We start from the raw sequence: 15,156 nt of genomic DNA, 5'->3' as shown, positions 1-15,156 counted from the left end.
CAGGCCATGGCTAACTCACAGAAGACAGTATCCTGGGGAGTTTCTGTCTATCAAAATTGGATTGGTTCTAGCACAAACAACTAAGTAACAGCATATTTATATGTACTTAATAAATGCAAAGTATAATTTTAAAAAGATTTACTCATTTTTATTGGGAACTCAGATTTACAGAGAGAAGGAGAGACAGAGAGAAAGATCTTCCATCCTCTGGTTTACTTCCTAAGTAGCTGCAACAGCTGGAGCTAGGTCAATCCGAAGCCTGGAACCAGGAACTTCTTTTGGGTCTCCCACATGGGTGCAGGGTCCCAAGGCTTTAGGCTGTCCTTGACTGCTTTCCCAGGCCACAAGCAGGGAGCTAGATGGGAAGTGGAGCTGCTGGGATACATACCGGCACCTATATGGAATCTGGATAAACGAAATGTGAGGATTTAGCCACTAAGCTATCACACTGAGCCCTGTTCCTCCACTTCTAATTCAGTTTCTTGCTTATGGCCTAGACAGCAGCAGGGGATAGCTCAGGTCCTTGGGCTGCTGCAGCTACACGAGAGACCCGGAAGAAGCTCCTGGCTCCTGGATTTGAATCAGCTTAGCTCTGGCCATTGTAGCCAATGGGAAGTGAATCGGTGGATAGAAGATCTCTCTGTCTCTCCTCTCTCTTAAAATCTGCCTTTCAAATAGAAATAAGTGAATAAATCTTTTAAAAAGACAGAGATAGATTGAGTTTAAAAATAGGTATATTTGGTGCAAATATTTTTTTTAAATCCATGTGTAATTTTTCCTTAAAACAAATGTTCCATGAACTTGAAGATCCCTCCCTCGTGTTTATGAATGTCTATGAGTCTCCCTTAAAGAGTGACTGTAATTCCATAGGGGCCTGCCCTAAACCCTAAACCAATGCAGTCACCACCCAAAGCAACCTCCTCCCAGACTATAATTGTATTAGGTTTTTAGCTGTTACTGTCAGACTCTAGGGACCACATTTCTTTTTTTTCCCAAGATTTATTTACTTTTATCACAATTCAGATATACAGAGAGGAAGATCTTCAGTGCGATGATTCCCTCCCCAAGTGACTGCAACGGCCAGTGCTGCACCAATCCAAAGCCAGGAACCTGGTGACTCTTTCAGGTCTCCCAAGTGGGTACAGGCTCCCAAGGCTTTAGGCTGTCCTTGACTGATTTCCCAGGCCATAAGCAGGGAGCTGGATGAAAAGTGGGGCTGCTGGGATTAGAACCAGCGCCCATATGGGATCCTGGCACGTTCAAGGAGAGGATTTTAGCTGCTAGGCCACCGTGCCAGACTCAGGACTATACTTTTAACACAGGGTCTTTGGGGGACATTTTACACCCACACTCACATCCTTCACACCTTCTCATATTCCAAGCTATAAATACGGGGAGCATGGATCTGTCTTCACCCCCACCTGACTGACAAGGCTGACCAAGGTGACAACCCCCAGGAGGCCACTGGCAGAACCTGGAGCCAACGAGGCCAACTTCTGCTGCTCAGCAGTGCTGCTGTGTCCTTGGCTCTGGACAGACCACAGGTCGCTTCTCCAAGGCAAGGCTGTCTTCCCAGCTCTGTCAACCTATGGACTGCTGTTGACACCACCACACTCCTCCAACCCCAGGAAACGGCTGTGGAGGCCCTGGCCATGCCCATCAATCATGCCCCCTTTTATTGGCCTTTTTAGACTCCAAAACTGCATGTCAAGGTGCCTGACTCATTTCTTTAAAGAGCTGCCAAGCCCAGAATCACTTTCAAGGAGGAAGACTTTTGGGGTGCCCCCTAGTGGGGGCCGAGGGGATGCTCATGTTCTGAAGGGTCCTCCAAGGTAGGGAACACACAGCTTCCAACAGGACTCACATGGCCTGCTCATTACCTGCTCACATTTCTGTTGCTACAGATGAGACCAACTGGGGAAGAAAACTTAGGTTTGGCTAGATCAGGGTTTAGCTAGCACCCAGCCTGACGTGGTTACTAATCACATTTTATCTCAGAGCCCTCTACATGCATGAGACATTTTTGACAAGGATACTTACTATGGTGCAGTGTGTAATAGTCAAAGGACTGGAGATCACCTCAAAGTCTATCATTAGGGAGATTGCTAAGTCAAACGGAGCACATCTGAACTGTGAAGCGCTTCCTACATGACCACCAAAAAGAGCAAGCAGGGCACAGGTGCTTGGCTGAGTGGATAAGATGCCATTTAAGACACCTCTGTCCCATAGCCCTAGTCCTTGGGTTCAGTGCCCAACTCTGCTTTCTGAGTGTGGCTCCCTGCACGGGTGGGTCAAGTCACGGGTGGGACCCCAGGGGAGACTGGGATCGCTTCCCTGGCTCCTGGCTTGGGTCCAGTCCAGTGTCAGTCATTGCAGGCACTTGGGAAGTGAACTAGCCAATGAGAGCCCTCTCTAATAAATATCGTTGGATAGCTGGATTGTTGGAGTGGTTCAGCGACACAGCCGATGAGTAGGACAGTTCATCGCTGTATAAACAAAGGCGGGGAGTGGACACAGGAGCACGGGCGCGGGCATATTCCGGGTTGGGAAGAACACACCAGAGGCCCTATGCTTGGCTGTCTTTAGGGAGGAGAACTGTGACTTTGGGGAGGAAAACACACATCCTTTTGCAAGGTTTGAATTTTTTAATTGCACATATGTATTGCCTAGATTTATTAACATTTCCAAAAAACGGGATTTAGAATGAACTATAGACCTTCTGTACATGGCCCATAGGATACAGATTATATTGTGGGTTTTGTTGGCATTCCCTGGATTCTCCATTCTGGAGGCAAAGAACCGACTGCAGACGGAGGTGGGAATGGCGCAAAGGCAGGTGCAGCTGCGAGCGGGAGGTGGCGCTAGAGAGGACAAGCCTGGCACGAGAAGAGCGGTTTTCAACGGACACAGATTTTGCGCACCTGCTTGGTTCGTCTCATCAAAGGGGCCGGCAGAGAGCCTGGGTAATCAGTGGGTCTGGGCTCAATACTAATAGTAATGATAATAGTAATAACAATATCTTTGAAAGGCCACTGAATCTGAAAGGGCTGTGGCCCGGGCGCCGCTGCAACACTGGTTCTGATGGCAGAACCCAGTAGGATGCTGCAAGAGTGATGTGTGTCTGGGTGGCAGCATGGGCATGAACGAAGCCAGGGTCCCCGGGGACTACGGTGACCAGGCCAGCCCTCCCTGGGCCGCGCGGGTCCTGCTCGCTGCGAGAGACGGCGGCCAGGCCTGGGGCGCGGCGGCCTCAGCTCTTCTTGCGCAGCTGGCTGTACTGCGCGCGCCCCAGGATGGGCTCCATGACGCTGGGCCGGAAGAAGCTGTCGCTGACCCTGCGCGTGGGCTTCTCGCGCGGCGCGGCCAGGAAGCCCGGGCGCAGCGCGGAGGGCGGCTCGGCCTTGTCCTCAAGTGCCGGGCCCCGCACGCTGCGCAGGCTGCCGCGGGGCTGCACGGGGCGCGGCGTGGGCTCCGGGCTAGCGGGCCGTGCCCCGGACCCCTTGCGCTCCGCCTCCCGGCGCTCGGCTTCTGCCGGCGGGTTGTCGATGTCTCGGAATTCGCTCTCGGGCTCCATCAGCGACAGCCTGGGGAGCTGAGGGTCCGGCAGGCGTGTTAGGGCCCCACGGGGCTCTGGGTCCTGGACCTCCACCCTCCTCTCCCTCTGCGGCCCTGGATTCATTCCGCACCTCCAGAACAACCATCTTAAGGGCACAGGCTGGGATGGGGGACAGTAGGACGGAATGGGGAGCCAGGAGACCCCTGAGCTGACACTTGCATTGAGCCCTGTCTGGGACAGACCCTGAGGCAAGGCGAGTTAAGGCAACAACCCTCCCGCCTCACTCAGAGCTTAGGGGCCTTGCTAACCCTTCCTTGGGTCAAGGACAGGTGTTTGGGGTGCACTGGCAGCCGTCTTCCTGGCAACCTTTGGCTGGCAGGGACTGAGGGATCCTGGTCAGCACTAAGGGCCCTCCTGCTTTGGCCAGCCTCCCCCAGCCAGCACAAGGTGACTTGCTCTGGGAATGGGGTCCAAGTGAAAACACGGCTACTCTTGAGTTTTCTCGGTGGGTGATACAACTGGGCTGGTCTCAGTGCTACAAGCCTCCTCCAAGCCCTGCTTGGGCAGCGGCAGGCAAACCTGCAGGTCCATCAGTTGGGGGCTGAGGGTGGAGCTGCAGGGATCCCCAGCCTGACCTTGGGAAATCCCCCACTGCTGCAAGACAGGGTCCAGGGGTCACACTGCTCTTGGGGCTGGGGCCCAGGACATCATGAGGGTCCTAGGGTACTGAGGCTTGCACGGGTCACCAGGGCTGTGGAACAGGGGCGTGTGCAGCCCCCTCAATGGAATCTGTGCTCTCATCCTTTCCCAAGGCCCACCTGGGGGAGGGAGACTCACCTGCAGTGACACTCACCGGCACATAGTGCACCACTGTGTCCACCACGTTGTCAGTGACACCCTTCAGGGCATCCGACAGAGACATGGCCCTGCTCTTGGTGGAGGAGACGGTGTGGGCAGGTGTGAGGTGCAGCATCCTCCCCGCTGTGCCCAGCACAGCCGCAGGCGCCCACGTCACAGCTGAGAGCGTGCCACGCAGGGTCTTCTGCAGAGTGTGTGCCATGCTGCCCAGCAGGCCTCGTGGGTCAGGCATGGCTGCTGCCTGCACAGCAGAGCAAGGTCAGAGAAAGCCCTGCCCCCATCTGCCCTCCCCAGCCCCACCAACCGCAGAGCCAGAGGGGCAAACACAGAGCTTGGCTTAGCTGTGTGGCCTTGGGTTGGTGCAAAACAGGCCAAGACTCGCCTTGCCTTGCCTTGCTTGTTGGGTTCTATGAGGGATGGCCGGGAGCCACATGCAGGTCCCGCATTGCTGGGCATTAGGGACAAGGTGTAACATGTGGTAGCCAGGTCCCACATCCCACATCACTGCACTCTGAGTCCATGCTGCTCTGGGCTGTGTGACTGAGGGACCTGGAGCCCCATGCCCCCCTCACCTCACCGAGCCCCTCCTCTGTCTCCGACTCTTCCTCCTCCTCCGTCTCTGCCCCCTCCGAGTCCGTCTGCTCATCATGCTCTTCCTCTTGGGCCGTGGCAAGATGGTGCAGCCAGGGCACCCGGACCTCGCTTCGCCTCCGGGACACCACCTGCATGGCTGCCGATGCGCCCCACTGGGCCAGGCTGCTCTGAGGGTGGAGGTGGCCGCAGCAGGCAGCAAACCAGTGAGGCTGGGGAGCCCCAACAGCCTGCTGAGTCCCCACACATTCACCCTCCCTCAAGAGTGTCCGTGCCTTTGACCCCCTCGCTCTGAGTTCGTTTTGCCTGTTCTCGGACTTCATGCAAGTGGAGCCCACGATGTGCAGTCGTTCATGAACAGTCTCTGTAGCTCAACACAATGGCCGCATACAGAAGTTGTTTCTTTCTTTTCCTGTCTGCATCCCCCATGCTTCACCCATTCTACCGTGGGTGGATGTTTGCATTGTGCCCAGCTATTTATTTACTTATTTATTATTATTTTTAAAAGATTTTCTTTTTATTTTTTTTTTAAAAAGATTCATTTTATTTTTATTGGAAAGTCAGATATACAGAGAGGAGGAGAGACAGAGAGGAAGATCTTCATTCCAATGATTCACTCCCCCAAGTGGCCCCAATGGCTGGAGCTGAACCGACCTGAAGCCAGGAGCCTGGAGCTTCTTCCTGGTCTCTGGGTCTCCCTCACATGAGTGCAGGGTCCCAAGGCTTTGGGCTGTCCATGACTGCTTTCCCAGGCCACAAGCAGAGAGCTGGATCGGAAGCGGGGCCGCTGGGATTAAAACCAGGGCCCATATGGGATCCTGTTGTGTCCAAGGTGAGGACTTTAGCTGCTAGGCTACTGCACTGGGCCTGTGCCTAGCTCTTGATGAAGGCTAGAGATGATCTGAATGTTTCCAAAACAACGTTAAGAGCTCGACCCACAAACCAGGGCCTCTTTATGCAGCCTCCAGGAAGGCTGGAGGCTCCTGGGCCTGCCCCTCCAGGCGAGGCAAATAACCCTCGGCACAAGGGACTGAAAGGAACTGTTACTCCCATATCTCAGGGAACCACTAAACCCGGCACAGGAATAAACTATCCAGGCCTGGTGAAATTTTTTTTTATTAATTACGTTGCATTATGTGATAGTTTTATAGGTCCTGGTGGCATTTTTAAAGGCATAGTTTAGGGCCTGGCATGGTAGCCTAGCGACTAAAGTCCTTGCCTTGCACACGCTGGGATCCCATAGGTGAAAGTTCATGTCCCGGTGCCCCTGCTTCCCATCCAGCTCCCTGCTTGTGGCCTGGGAAAGCAGTTGAGGATGGCCCAAAGCTTTGGGACCCTGCAGCTGCACGGAAGACCCAGAAGCAGCTCCAAGCTCCTGGCTTCGGATCAGCTCAGTTTTAACCATTGGGACCACTTGGGAAGTGAACAGAAGATCTTCCTCTGTCTTTCCTCCTCTTTATATATCTGCCTTTCCAATAAAACCAATAAATAAATATATTTTTTTAAAGAAGTACCACTTAAAGGGCCAGCAAAATGGCACGACAGATTAGCTGCTGCTTGCAACACCGGCAAGTGCCAGTTTGAATCCTGGCTGCCCTACTTCCTGTCCAGCTCCTTGCTCTTGCAGTAGGGGGAGTGAGTCAGTAGATGGAACACTCGCCCCCCTCTCTATATCTTTTGGGTATATACATAAATACATCTCAGGGACCAACTCGGTGGTGCGGCAGGCCAATCCTCCACCCGGTGGTACCACCATCCCATGTAGGCACTGGATTGTGTCTCAGCTGAGCGCTGCTTCTAGCCTCGAGAAGCAGTAGAGGGTGGCTCAAGCCCTTGAGACCCTACAGCCACATGGGAAACTCAGAAGAAACCCCTGGCTCCTGGCTTCAGATTAGCTCAGCTTCAACTACAGATGCCGTCTGGGGGAGTGAACCAGTAGATGGAAGATCTCTCTCTTTTTCTTTCTCTCCTTCACTCTCTATAAAAATCTGCCTTTCAGATAAAAATAAACTTCTTTTTTTCCTTAAAGTTCCACACATGTGATGGCTGGAAAGTGGTGATCTTGTCTTCTGTGTTCTTTGTTTTTATTTCCTTTTCTGTCCTGTTTCTTACTAAAACTCTGTGTGAATAAATGACCCAGCGTAGCTGAGTTGAAGTGCGTAGAGAGGTGGAGGCAGTGGGGAGCAGTGGGGAGTTGGCCCTCTCTGAGCCTAGGAAAGGCAGCTTTGCCTCGGGTGCAGTGTTAATGGAAGTTAGGACCTTCTAGAATATGGGCTCTCGGCCCACAGGATGAAGCCTCATACTTCACTTATTTAGGGATACTGTGAGTGCAGGTGCCCGGGGAGCAGAGGTAGGAGGGCCACAGCAGGAGGCTCAGCTTAGGGCATGAGGAAGGGTGGGCAGGATCATCCTAACGAGGCAGGCTGTCCTTTCCTGCCCTTTCTGTTCCCTACAGCCTGTGGACCAGCCCCACTCCTCCGAGAACTCTAGTCCTCAGACCTTAAGTACCAAGCCCAGGCTAGAAGACAGAGTGTTCTCAGGAGAGGAGAGGGTGTCAGTAGGGGACGGGAGGGACCAGGAGGGCCACAGGGCCCCTGCTGTTTGGGGTGGGAGTGGGATGAGCTCCAGGCTGACACTCACCAGGGGTGCCACACCTGGGATCCACATGGCCAGGGCCTGGCCCTGCCGCAGTGCCCAGGCCGTGCTCTGCATGCCGTGCCGAGAAAGGGTGTTGGCCAGGGCCCCTACCCTTCTCAGCAGGCTCGGCTTGGTCTTGGGGGGCTTCTGACCCTGCTGGCGTCCAGGGGAATAGCCTGGGTAGGGATTTTAGGGAAAGAAGGGAAAAGAGGTCAGAGAAGGCTGGGGGGCGCCAGCTTGAGTCCAGGGTTGGAGGTAGTGGTTGCAGGTCCATCGGCAGCTCCCCAAGGCTGTGCGTGACTCATTGTCCCTCCTCATGGGTCTTTGCATCTCCCTGGCAATCCCGTGGGTCCATGGGCTACCTCCCTCTGACCATGGGGATCAACAAGATAGCCAGCCCTCCAGCATGGGTGGCTGGGCCCCCGGGACAACAGGTACCTGGCTCCTCCTTGGCAGGGGGCAGGAGGTACTCCACCACCTTCTCAATGCCGCCCAAGGCCAAGTCGGCCCCACCGGACGCCAGGCGGCCAACGCGAGTGCTGGCAGCGAACTCGGCCGTGTCTCGAGCCACTCCCCAGGCAAACTCGCAGCCAACCAGCGCGGCCCCCAGGACCTTGTCTGACGTGCTGGCGATGGGCATGCTGATACTGTTGCGGGCACTGCGGAGGCGCGTGGAGATGGTGTCCTTCAGCTCCGAGGCGATCTGGGAAGGCCAGGGGAGGGGGTTCAAGGGCAAGGTGGGGGACAGGTCCCGAGCCTGGCTGCTGGGAAGGGGGGCGGGAACTTGCATTATGTTGGCTCTAAAGGGAGCTGACTTCCACCCTCATTGTGCTAGCCGTGTGGTCCCAACACTGCCAGGGCTGCAGGCTCTACACTGAAATAACTTGTCTTCCTTCTGGCTAACCTGGGAGCACCTCTGTGACAAAGGTGCTACCCATGACCAGGAAAAATAGGGAGGGGTGAGACTTGCTGGATCCCACCGAAGGTACTGTGACAGAGTGGGGGTGGGGCAGGCACCTCTGTGCTCTGGGATAATAGCCCCACCCCAAAGGGTTGGCAAGGGGTAAGTGGGAGAGGTCACACCACAAGCTGTGCTCAGGCAGTGCCAGGGTGGGTGCTAGGACAAGCCAGCAGCTCACCTTTTCTGGAGGGTACTGGAGAGCTGGTATCTTTTCCTCCAGGTGGTCCAGGCCTCTGCAGGCCAGCTCGTTGGCAGCTGTGACTGGTAGGGAAGGACCACGTTGGGGGTGGGTGTGGCATGATCCTGCTGTCAGAACCCAGCAGTGGCCCCTGGGGCTAAGAGCAGCATCTCAGAGCCCAGGGGGCCCAGCCCTGCCACCTCCCGCACACGTGTGACCAATGCCCTTGGTTGTCACCAGCGCCCATCTGTCCCAGCTTCCTTGTGGGCACAGGTGGATGAATCAATGGTGCTGACTTTGCTGGGAGATAAGGAGGGAAGTAGCAATTATTATTCTTTTCTGCCCTGCTTCCCTCCCAGGCTGCCCAGGGATTGGGGCTCGAGATGAGAGCTGGGAAGAGGTGGAACGGAGGTGTGAGCACGGGGCCAGCCGAGACCTGCTGAGTCCTCATGGTGACACTGCCAGCCACAGCTGCCACAGCCCCCAGATGCTCCATGGTCCTTGCTTCTAATCCCTCTGTGTTGAGATGGTCACTAGGGTGTGGTGGGGTGGGGGGACAGCAGGGGAGAGGTGAGAGCCACAGGAAGAAAAGGGAGTAGCGGTCCCCCACAAGTGAGGCAAACTCCAGAGGTGCAGGTATGTGGAGGGGACACAGCACCTGCTGCTGGGGCAAGAGCTCTGTGGTCAGGGTCACAGCCATTATGGTTTTCAAGGAGGCTCATATACAGTGTGCACTCTCTGATACAGTCCTTCTCTGGGTAACTTATTTTCCTTTGGAGAATTCCCTAGCCCTGGGGCCAGCTCTGTGGCATAGTAGGCTAAGCCTTTGCCTACAGGGCTGGCAGCTCCTTGTTCATGTACCTGGACCCTTGCAACTGTGTGGAAACCCAGAGGAGGCTCCTGGCTCTGTCTCTCCTCTCTCTGCAATTCTGCCTTCAAATAAATAAGTAAATCTTTATATAGTCTCTGGCCAGGGGGGCCTGCCTGGGGCTGGTGCCCCTTCACCCCTCCTCTCCTGCGTGCTGAGTGTGACCCTCGGATCCCCTTCATTCTCTGTCTGGGAGTAGGGAAGGAATTGGATTTGTCAACCCCATGGAAAGCCATACACTTTAAGGTACGTTTGAGCAATCTGTAGGGACAGGTCCTGCAGGGCCGCCCTGGGCAATTCTTACTCCCCTTTCATGCCCTGGCTGGTAACTCTCTGCTGCCCCCGTGTGGTACTACCACCTGCAGGGTCCAGCCAGTGTCCCCCTAACGTGCCCTGCAGCCCTAGTGCCTATTGATCCTGAATTTGAAAGAAAAGTGGGTATCTGACCTGCCACAGACCCATCTCACAGCAGCCACTTAGCTCCACCCATGCCTTCCCTCTGCAACGTCTTCACCGATCCTGGTTATCCTAGGGAAATGCTAGCTGGGGGACGGGGGTGGGGTGCGGGGGCGTCTGCATGTCCCCAGGTGAGAAGACCAAGTGAGGGAAGAGATGCAGGCCTGGGTGGGCGGTCAGGCGGAGTGATTACGGGCTGATTGGACAGACAGCAGCGAGCGTCAGGGAGGACTCACACTGGGTGGACAGCCTGCGGACCACCGGCTCCATGCCCCAGGCGGCCAGGCTGCTGGCGCCCTGCACGCCCTTCTCATAGGCGTTGCACACAGACGCCACCAGGGGGTGGGCTTCCTTGGTGCTGGCGTAGGTCTTCTGGAAGCACTCGCAGGTGCCGCTCACCACCGGCAGCTGCAGCACACGCTGCAGCACGTTCTCCTGCTCCTGGCACAAAAGGAAGTAATTCGTGTTGTGCCTCCGTGGCCTCCCCAGGAAGGTGAGCCCGGGGTGGGAGGTCAGGGAGGGGCACCCCGAGTGTCAGTGAGCTGGAATATCTCTGGGTGCCCCAGGCATGGGAACACAGTGAGCCCACAGGGAAAACAAGAGGCACCCACAGTGCATCCGGATCACACTGTGGAGGCAGCCTCTACCCCCTCCCTGGCCACCCGGCCCAAACTTTGCAGGAGAAAGAAGCTGCCACGTGCATCTGGAGTTTCAATCCACCTTGTGTGGGTGGCCTCACCAGGACATTTGTCCTGTCTTCTAGGACACACACGAACCCTGTCTCCCCAACGCAGTATTCTAACCCCTCCATCTGGAAGGCTCAGCCTCTGTCCCATCCCCTCTCTGCCTAGCCGAGCCCTTTTCCTGCCCGCTTCTGGCCTGGCCGTCGCCCTTACCCCTGGGTACACTGAGCTGGGGATTAGTGTGTGCCTGGTTCTCTCACCCGGTGACTGCCATTGCTGAGTCCCCGTCTATAACGTCAGACCTCAGGCAAGGCTGCCAGGGTGGGCCAGGAAGGCTCAGCTCCGTCCCCTGGCCCAGCAGCCAGCGGGTTGAGAGCCCTGTGGACCATCCTTCACTGCTGGGGTGCTGGGGTCTATGAATACTCTGCCTTTTCACAGCAGTCACAGGGTTATACGGTAGCTCACAGGGATCCTCCGCCATGCAGACGGGTGTGACAATGACGAGGTGACTGCTCTCCAGGCACTGGCCCGGGTACCTCAGGTGACCTTGCTTAATCCAGGTCACCTTGTCAATCACAGGGACCCTCTGGGGGCCAGTGTCTTCACCAGTTTGCTGACCAGGAGACTGACACTCAGGGACATGAAGTGGCTCCCATTGGCCACACAGCCTGGATGTGACAGGGTCCAGATTTTAATTCAGGCCTGCAATGGTATGATATCAAATTCTTCTAGGGGGAGAGGGTGGCCAGTGTGATGACACGGGGGCGGGGGTGAAGCTGCTGTCTGTGATGCTAGATCCCAAATGAGCACTCGCTGAAGTCCCAGCTGCTTCACTTTCTATCCAGCTCCCTGCTAATGCAGCTAGGAAAACAGCAGAGGATGGTCCCTGCTTCCCACATGAAAGACAGTAGTGGAGTTCCAGGTTCCCAGCTTTGGCCTGGCCCAGCCCTGGCCACTGGGGCTATTTGAGGAGTGAACCAGCAAATGGAAAAACTCTCTCTCTGCTGCTGTTCTGCCGTATCAATCAATCAATCGATCGATCAATCAACCTTTCAGAACGTCTACTGTTATGAACATCAAGAATTCCCTAGGCTTGGCTTAATGGCTCAACTGACTAATCCTCCACCTCAGAGTGCCAGGATCCCATATGGGTGTCAGTTCTAATCCTGGCAGCCCCACTTCCCATCCAGCTCCCTGCTTGTGGCCTGGGAAAGCAGTCAAGGATGGCCCATAGCCTTGGGACCCTGCACCTGCATGAGAGACCCAGAAGAAGCTCCTTGCTCCTGGCTTCAAATCAGCTCAGCTCCAGCCATCGAGGCTACTTGAAGAGTGAACCAGCAGACAAAAGATATTTCTGTCTCTCCTCGCTAAAATTTTGCCTTTCCAATAAAAATAGATCTTAAAAGCAACAACAAAATCTGCACACAGAAAGTAAGAAAAGGAAAATCACTTGAGTCAGACTGATCTCACATCACTCCTGAATAGGACACAGGCAGGATTGCGTTCGGGAGGTGGGCCTGTCAGAATGGCTCCCCGTTGAACCTGGCCATTTATGACTTGACTCTTGCATCCTCAGTCGGCACAAAACTTGAAGCATCTGCCTTTAGGACAAGATGGGTGTGGCCCAGGTTCACAATTCTCACAGTTGATTATCTGAGCCGCGCCCAGAGCAGGGAGATCTTGCCAGGAGGCATCAGGCACACTTGAGAGCATCAGAACCACCTCTAGACACAGCAAGAGCTGGATCAGAGCTCCTGCCGCACATGCTGAATGGCCAGCCCTACAGGCCAGGCACTGCTCAGCCCGGCAGTGCGAATGACCCTGGGAGTGCAGGAATCCGGTGGCTTTGCCCTGGGCACCCTGGGAGACTTAAAAAAGATCACGGCTGGGCTCTGCGTGGTGGCCTAGCAGCTAAATCCTTGCCTTGCAAGCATCAGGACCCCCTATGGGCACCAGTACTAATCCTGGCAGCCTCGCTTCCCATCCAGCTCCCTGCTTGTGGCCTGGGGAAGCAGTCGAGGATGGCCCAAAGCCTTGGGACCCTGCACCCGTATGGGAGACCAGGAGGGGAGGTCCCAGGCTCCTGGCTTCGGATCGGCTCAGCTCTGGCCATTGTGGTCACTTGGGGAGTGAATCATCGGACGGAAGATTTCCTCTCTGTCTCTCCTCCTCTCTGTACATCTGACTTTTCACTAAAAATAAATAAATCTTTAAAAAAAAAAAAAGATCACGGCAAATGCAATTAAAAGATAAGCGAATTCTGATATAAACATTTTTGAAATTCATGTCCTAGTGTTTTTTTTATAATATGCATTCTGCATGAAGTCACATATGTGGATTCCCTAAAGTTTTTACACCACAATAAACTTGTCTTGTAATTTTGCCTTCCACAGACTGCTGGGATTTCTCCCATATGCTCAGCTGATGGGTGGGGTGCAGCAGGGTCCTCTCCATGACTCCCCTCCCCCCACCAAAACTACCATCTTTTCTCTTGTGTTTTGGGGTCATCTTCCCTCTCCAACTCCCAGTCTTCCTGCAGATGACAGTGAGGACAAGAACAACTCAAGCGGGGAAGTCCATCAGCTAGGACTGTGACTGCGGCACACCTTGCCTGGTGTCCTTTATCTCGCCTCCCTCCCTACCGGCCTCCCCATCTCCATCGTCCATCCCTAGGTCCTGTGAGCCTGGGTCACTTACGGGGAGGTCTCCATCCAGCAAAGGGAGGCCCTTGTTCGCTGTCATCTTTGCTTGTCACGCTGCAAGACACAGAGTCCCGGGTCCGTCAGAAGCCCTGGGGCCTGGGTTCCACATAAACAGTTCCTGCCCATTCATGCCCACCAGGCTTCCTGGGAGCACGAATGCCCCCCAACAGAAGGCATCGCTGCAGGAGTGAGCACCCTGCACAAGGCCAACCCCTGGCGTCCCACAGACTGAGCTGCTCCGCAGGCTGCCGGTCAAGAAGGATGTTTCTTACAAGAGGCCTGGGTGAGAAGTGTAATTCCAGTCAACTGTAAGAGAGGAAGTCTCTAGGCCCTTAAATAAAGTCCCTGGAGAGACTCAAGGAGCAAGTGTTGGCTTTCTTTTCTGTTTTTAAGGAAAAAAGCTCTGGGTTGGCTCCGCTGTATGTCAGCAGGCCCCTCTGCCAGGCCTCCCCTCTATACGCTGCTAGGGAAGGAAGCTCTTCCGACTGCCTGTGCAGAGGCCAGTGGCCTCAGAGCATTTGTCCCCAGCTCTGGTCATTCACCTGGCACCTCTCCCTCAGTCACCTGCCATCTCTTCACCCCCAGGAGGGCCTTACCCACAACCTCTTCCCATTAGTGCCTTAAACCAGCAAGGCGAGACAGGTGCCCCTGAGCCCACACTCACCCCGGCTGCTGCCTCCTGCTGCCTCCGCCAGAGCCCAGGCTGCAGAGTGTCCCTGAGAGCACTCAAGGGTCCAGGCACTGCAGACAGCCTTGGGCAATGTGGCCAAGGCCGCCCAGCTAGGGGAGGGGAGGGAACAGAGGAAGCTGGGCTGTCCCCTGGGGTTCTATCCTGATTTCATTTAGCACATTTAGCAACAGGGAGGGAGAGCACAGAGCTCAAAGACGCTTGTTTCCTAGAGCCCCATGGAGGCCTCTGTTACTCACTCTTTCTGGCTCCATTTGCAACAAGGAAAAACGCAAAACCAATCCTGTTTTCCATAAAGTATGGAGATCCATGGTGGTAAAGTCAGAGGCACTAGGGGCCAACATAGTTTTTTTTTTTTGGTAAGATTTATTTTTATTGGAAAGGCAGATATACAGAGAGGAGAGACAGAGAGGAAGATCTTCCATCCGCTGGTTCACTCCCCAAACGGCCGCAACGACTGGAGCTGAGCCAATCCGAAGCCAGGAGCCTCTTTCGGGTCTCCCACGCGGGTGCAAGGTCCCAAAGCATTGGGCCGTCCTCGACTGCTTTCCCAGGCCACAAGCAGGGAGCTGGATGGGAAGCGGGGTTGGGGGGATTAGAACCGGCGTCCATATGGGATCCCGGGGCATGCAAGGTGAGGACCTTAACCACTACGCTATCACGCCAGGCCCTAGGGGCCAACATTGTGGTGCAGCAAGCAAGCTACCTCCTAGAGGCTGCCTGGCATTCCCATAGAGGTCGCTGTTAGAGGCCCTGCTGTTCCACTTTTGATCCAGCTCCCTGCTAATATGCCTGGGAAAGTAGCAGAAGATGGTTCAAGTCCTTGTGCCCTTGCACCCATGTTGGAGACCAGATGAAGATCCAGGCTCCTGGCTTTAGCCTGAGCCTGTCCTGGTCACTGTGACCATTTGGGAAATAAACTGGCAGATGAAAGGTCTCTTTCTCTCTCATTCTTTCAAATAAATAAAGTCATAAGCT

At 55.0% G+C, this 15,156-nt stretch overlaps 1 protein-coding gene across 1 annotated transcript; it reads right to left on the bottom strand.

Annotated features, from left to right (window-relative positions):
• Positions 1–2,625: 2,625 nt before the first annotated feature.
• Positions 2,626–14,283, bottom strand: PLIN1 (perilipin 1). The gene is made up of 9 exons (XM_004577932.2): positions 14,155–14,283; positions 13,486–13,544; positions 10,342–10,546; positions 8,782–8,864; positions 8,081–8,345; positions 7,646–7,818; positions 4,987–5,175; positions 4,410–4,655; positions 2,626–3,592 (listed from the first exon to the last, which is right to left on the bottom strand). Exons 2-9 carry the CDS (start codon positions 13,528–13,530, stop codon positions 3,251–3,253), a joined length of 1,548 nt encoding a protein of 515 aa, XP_004577989.2. The 5' UTR covers positions 13,531–13,544; positions 14,155–14,283; the 3' UTR covers positions 2,626–3,250.
• Between the last annotated feature and the right edge of the window lie 873 nt (positions 14,284–15,156).

The sequence above is a fragment of the Ochotona princeps genome, chromosome 6 (assembly GCF_030435755.1).
Source record: "Ochotona princeps isolate mOchPri1 chromosome 6, mOchPri1.hap1, whole genome shotgun sequence".
NCBI classification, from domain to species: Eukaryota; Metazoa; Chordata; class Mammalia; order Lagomorpha; family Ochotonidae; genus Ochotona; species Ochotona princeps.
The sequence above is the reverse complement of the archived record's forward strand: the minus strand, read 5'-3'. Positions and strand labels throughout refer to the sequence as shown.